The 4,728-nt window shown below is 66.2% G+C and overlaps 3 protein-coding genes across 3 annotated transcripts in view; 2 read left to right on the top strand and 1 right to left on the bottom strand.

Annotated features, from left to right (window-relative positions):
- MICPUCDRAFT_49725 (choline transporter like family) overlaps positions 1-663 on the bottom strand; it is a 3,565-nt gene extending 2,902 nt beyond the window's left edge. Inside the window, exon 1 of the mRNA XM_003062699.1 lies at positions 575-663. Coding sequence (XP_003062745.1) covers positions 575-619 — 45 coding nt within the window. The 5' untranslated portion in view covers positions 620-663. The remainder of the gene's footprint in view (positions 1-574) is intronic.
- A 299-nt stretch (positions 664-962) lies between these two features.
- MICPUCDRAFT_52447 (uncharacterized protein) lies at positions 963-1,502 on the top strand (the record flags this gene model as incomplete). Its single annotated transcript, XM_003062906.1, has 1 exon — positions 963-1,502. The coding sequence occupies one exon, from the start codon at positions 963-965 to the stop codon at positions 1,500-1,502; it is 540 nt and encodes a 179-aa protein (XP_003062952.1).
- A 387-nt stretch (positions 1,503-1,889) lies between these two features.
- MICPUCDRAFT_29336 (uncharacterized protein) lies at positions 1,890-4,449 on the top strand. Its single transcript, XM_003062905.1, has 6 exons — positions 1,890-2,140; positions 2,309-2,345; positions 2,526-2,960; positions 3,095-3,164; positions 3,232-3,343; positions 3,532-4,449. The coding sequence occupies exons 1-6, from the start codon at positions 1,974-1,976 to the stop codon at positions 3,824-3,826; spliced, it is 1,116 nt and encodes a 371-aa protein (XP_003062951.1). The 5' UTR covers positions 1,890-1,973; the 3' UTR covers positions 3,827-4,449.
- Positions 4,450-4,728: the final 279 nt, after the last annotated feature.

The following is a 4,728-nucleotide window of genomic DNA, read 5'->3' as shown; positions in this document are numbered from 1 at the left end:
TGCATCGTATACCCCTGTATATACTGTTTCACGATGGGACACGCAGGAGCACATGCTGTGCTCCGGCTGATGCTTTGCCTAAGGTCACACCTTATGGATGGTACGGATGCGTTGTGCATGCTTGCATCCGTAGGAATGAATGGAGCAATGAGAGTCCATTGGCTTCAGTGGTGTCCACACCGACTGCATCAATGGTACTCATGAGCTGCACCTCCGAGAGGCCTTGCCTCAGGAGCACGGGTGTGCACCTAAGGAGGTGGTACCTTACTTCTTCACCTTCTTTGTTTCCTCGGAAGGTGAAGAAGACGAGGCTTTCTTTGGTGAAATCACCTTTGCCTTTGGAATCTCCTTCGTTTTTGATGACGAAGCCTTCTTAGGGGCTTGCGTCTTCTTTGATGAAGGTTTTTTAGGTTTAGCTTGGGTCACCGGGGTTCCCCCGCGGCGAGTTAATCGTTATTCGGCGAAGGCGTGCGAATTCGTGGAAAGGGTTGGAGGTAAGGAATTCCCCCCCCCCCCTCCCCCCCCCGCGGCGCGCGAGACGAGACGAGTCGAACGACGGGACGCGCGCGCGCACCCCCTCCGGCTCTTCATTCCCGGTTTTCTTGCAGCAGATGGCCATGGCGAGGGCGGCGACGGGCGGCGACGACTTCGGAAGTCGCGCGCGCCTGTCAATGCAATGCGTCAGCGTTCGATCGTCGAAATCAACGTCAGATTCAGTTATTCTCAACTGATTTGTGTTTGGGTGTTGACGAAATTGTTGGACTGGCGCGGATCTCGCGGTCAACGTAGGAATTTCAAACCACTCTCCGATCGAGTCAGCCGATCAAACCGACCCGCACCTCTCCCATCTGACCGGAAACGCCCCAGCGATCTTTTTCCCGCGAAATAAAGTTGAAAGCGACCCCTACCCGCGCGAAGGGGTCACTCGCTCCCCGCGTCGCGTCGACCCGACGCCGCCAAGGATGCGCCGCGCCGCCGTCGCGCTCCTCGGCCGCCGCGGCCGCGGCGGCCTCGAGCGCCTCGCGACGACGACGACGACGACGACGACGACGACGGACGGGGTCGCGTTCGACCGCGCCCTCTCCCTCTCCTCGCGACGCCCATCGCCCTCGCGTCCTCCTCCTCGGACGCCGCGACGCGCGGCTCCGCGCGGCCCCCCGCGTGCAGGGTTCGCGTCCGCCCCGCGCGGCCTCCTCCTCCGCGCGGGCGGCGGCGGCGGACCCGCGGGGTGGACCGGCGCGCCGCCGGCCGTCGCCGGCGCGTCGCGCGGCGGCGTCTGCCCGCGATGCGCGACGGGGCTCCGGCCGTTGTGGCCCAACTCGCTGCTGCCGACGGAAGTGGACGCGAAGGACGCGTCGGGGACGTCGGGCGCGCGGTTCTGGTGCGCCACGTGCGAGGTAAGTGCGGCGCGGGGGCGACGCGACGCGACGCGCTGCTACTTCCGGTCGTCGTCGTCGCTCGAGACGACGATATCCACTCGACGATTGACGACGAATGATTGACAACGAATGATTGACGACGACCGACTCCGATTCCAACCCCGCCGCAGGAAGAGCGCGACGCCCCCGCGAGCGCGCCGACGACCCGGGAGGCGTCAGAGGCTGGCAGGGGCCCGGCGGGCGCTGGTCGGGGGGTAACGTCCTCCGCACGGCAGTTTTACCCCGGCATGGAAGGCAGCTTCACCGCGCACGGGATGCTCCCGACGGCGATACCCGCGGTGCGCGCGCGATTCGATTCGATTCTATTCGATTCACACCGCCGCTCTTTCTCGTTCTCGTTCTCCCTCCACGTCATCTAAATCACGCGCTCACGAACCAATGATCGTCCTTCACGCCACGCCACGTCATCAGCGCGACGACGACGGCCCGGCGTTCGGCGTCCCGACCACGGGCGGCGGCGGCGGCGGCGGCGGCCGCTCCCCCGGCGGCCGCGACGGCCGCGGCGCCGGGTCCTCCCGCGGCGGCGTTCTGAACATGAAACGCCTCCCGACGCCGAAGGAGATGGTGAAGATGCTCGACGAGCACGTCGTCGGGCAGACGCACGCGAAGAAAGTTCTCGCGGTGGCGGTGTTCAACCACTACTCCCGCGTGCGCGCCGAGGCCGAGGCGGCGTCGTCGTCGTCGTCGGCGTCGTCTGGCGCGTCCCGCGCGCTCCGCGGCGGGAGCGAGATGGAGCGCGAGCACCAGAGGGCGTGGGACAGCGCGTTCGCCGCGAAGTTCGCCGCCGCGGAAGCGGCGGCGAGGAAGCTCGACGCGAACGATCGATCCGCGCCGTCGTCGTCGTCGTCGTCGTCGTCGTCGGATCGGAGCGCGTCCTGCCCGACGGAGGCGGCGTGGCCCGCGGACGTGTACGAACGCTCGGACCGCGGCTCGCACGCCGCCGCCGCGGCCGCGGCGTGGCGCGCGACGGACGGCGCCGAATCGCGCGCCGAATCGTCGCCGACGACGCCGCCGCCGCGCCCCGCGCCGTTCACGCTCTCCGGCGCGTCGCCGCCCGCCGCCGCGCTCGACGCCGTGACGCTCGAGAAGTCCAACGTCGTCCTCTGCGGCCCCACGGGGTGCGGGAAAACGCTCCTCGCGAAGACGCTCGCGTCGTTCGTGGACGTCCCCATCGTCATCGCGGACGCGACGACGTTGACCCAGGCTGGGTACGTCGGCGAGGACGTCGAGTCGCTCTTGTACAAGCTCTTGCAGGAGGCGAGGTTCGACGTGGAGTTGGCGGAGCGCGGCATCGTGTACATCGACGAGATCGATAAGCTCACGAGGAAGGCGGAGAACGTCGCGATCACGCGGGACGTCAGCGGCGAGGGCGTGCAGCAGGCGCTGCTGAAGATGGTGGAAGGGTGCGTCGTGAACGTGCCGGAGAAGGGGGGCAGGAAGAACCCGAGGGGGGAGTTCACGCAGGTGGACACGACGAACATTTTGTTCGTCTGCGGCGGCGCGTTTTCTGGGCTCGAAACGGTCGTGTCTGCGCGGTTAGAGAACGAGCGGACGGAGTGGGGGACGTTCCGGTTCGACGACGACGACGACGAAGACGAAGACGAAGAATCGGCCGGTAACGGTAAAAAAACGAGCGTTATTACCGCCGCCGCGAGCAAGTTCGGCACCGGCGGGCTGAAAGTCTCGTGGGTCGACGGCCTGTCAGACCTCGACGTCGACGGGTCCGTCGTCGCGCGTCCGCCGCCCTCCCCCGGCGCCCTCCTCAACGACGCGACGCACCGACGCAACGAAGCGAAGCGCGCGGACGCGGACGACGCGCTCGAACGCGTCGAGGCGTGCGACTTCATCGCCTACGGGCTCATCCCCGAGTTCGTCGGTCGGTTCCCAGTCGCCGTCCCGCTGCGGTGCGTTCTATACACTAGTCCCCATACGATCGCGTCGGCGTGGTGAACGCCGTTCCTTAAGGACTTTTCCTGGCGTGTCTCTCCGCCCACCCCTCGCTTTCAATCTCCGACCTCGACGCCTTTCAACTCCGCTTCTGACGCCTTTCAACTCCACCCCGATATCATCGCTCGTACGGAACGACCCTGAGGTCGCTGAACGAGGACGAGCTCGTGCGCGTCCTCATGACCCCGCGCCGCGCGATCGGCCGGCAGTACCAGCGGATGATGAAGATGCTCGGCGTGGAGTTGGAGTTCACGGACGGCGCGATGTGGGCGACGGCGCGCGCGGCGTTGCGGAGGAACACCGGCGCGAGAGGGTTGCGGACGCTCGTGGAACGGCTGCTCGTGGACGCGATGTACGAAGTACCGGGGCTCGCGGAGGCGCGTTCATATTTACACTGGTCCCCATACGACCGCGTCGGCGTGGTGAGCGCCGATCCTTAAGGACTTTTGCCGTCGTCTCTCTCCGCCCACCCCTCGCTTTCATTCCCCGCCATCGACGCCTTTCAACGCCAACTGACGCCTTTGAACTCCACCCCTACGTTCGCTCGTATAGAACGACCCTGAGGAGGAGGAGGAGGAGGAGGAGGAGGGCGGTGGCGACGGCGCGGGGACGCGGCGACCGCGGCTGCGGCTCGTGAAGGTTGTCGTGGACGAGGAGGGCGTCCGACGCGGGCTCAGGCTCGGCGGGAAGGCGGCGGTGGGGGGCGGCGAGAGAGGCGAGGGAGGAGGAGGTGGACGCGAAGAGGAAGAGGAAGAAGAACGCGAAGAGACGGACGACGGCTGCCGCGTCTTCACGCGGCGCGTCGGCGGCGCGAAGCTCGTGTTCCGCGAGACGACCGAGAGTTTGAAGAAGAAGAATGCGAAGAGACGGTCGGCGATCGAGGTGGCGGCGGACGAGGAGGAGCCCGAGGAAGAAGCCCGGGAAGCGACCGTGTGACCGACGACGGACCGCGACGCTCTGTTGACGGAAGTACTTTCGTACGAAAGTACTTTCGTACTTTCGTTCTTGTATGATGTCCACACCCTGAATGTGTAACGTGTACGCTAAGATGACGCATCACTCGACGAACGAAAGTACGAACACGAACACTTCGATTCGATCAATCTAGGCTAAACAACGGGTCGTCGTCGTCCTCGCCGAGGGCGGCGACCGAGGGGTGAGAGGGCGACGACGACGACGACGACGCTTTGGCTTTGGATTTTTTCGTCCTCGACGACTTCGCCGCCGCCGCCGCCGCCGCCGCCGCCGCCGTCATCACCCGCGCCGCCACCCCCGCGGCGCGGTCCTCGCCGTGCGCGCGAAGGATATCAATCGACGCGTCGCACAGCGCGATCGCGTCCGC

This window comes from Micromonas pusilla, assembly GCF_000151265.4.
Source record: "Micromonas pusilla CCMP1545 genomic scaffold MICPUCscaffold_13, whole genome shotgun sequence".
Taxonomy (NCBI): domain Eukaryota; kingdom Viridiplantae; phylum Chlorophyta; class Mamiellophyceae; order Mamiellales; family Mamiellaceae; genus Micromonas; species Micromonas pusilla.
The sequence above is the reverse complement of the archived record's forward strand: the minus strand, read 5'-3'. Positions and strand labels throughout refer to the sequence as shown.

Excerpts from the sequence above, each read along its gene's own strand:
- MICPUCDRAFT_29336 (XM_003062905.1), top strand. The coding sequence starts at position 1,974 with ATGAAACGCCTCCCGACGCCGAAGGAGATGGTGAAGATGCTCGACGAG. Across the intron at positions 2,141-2,308 it reads TCGTCGGCGTCGTCTGGCGC|CGCGTCCTGCCCGACGGAGG; the intron begins GTCCCGCGCGCT and ends GTCGGATCGGAG. Across the intron at positions 2,346-2,525 it reads AGGCGGCGTGGCCCGCGGAC|AAGTCCAACGTCGTCCTCTG; the intron begins GTGTACGAACGC and ends GTGACGCTCGAG.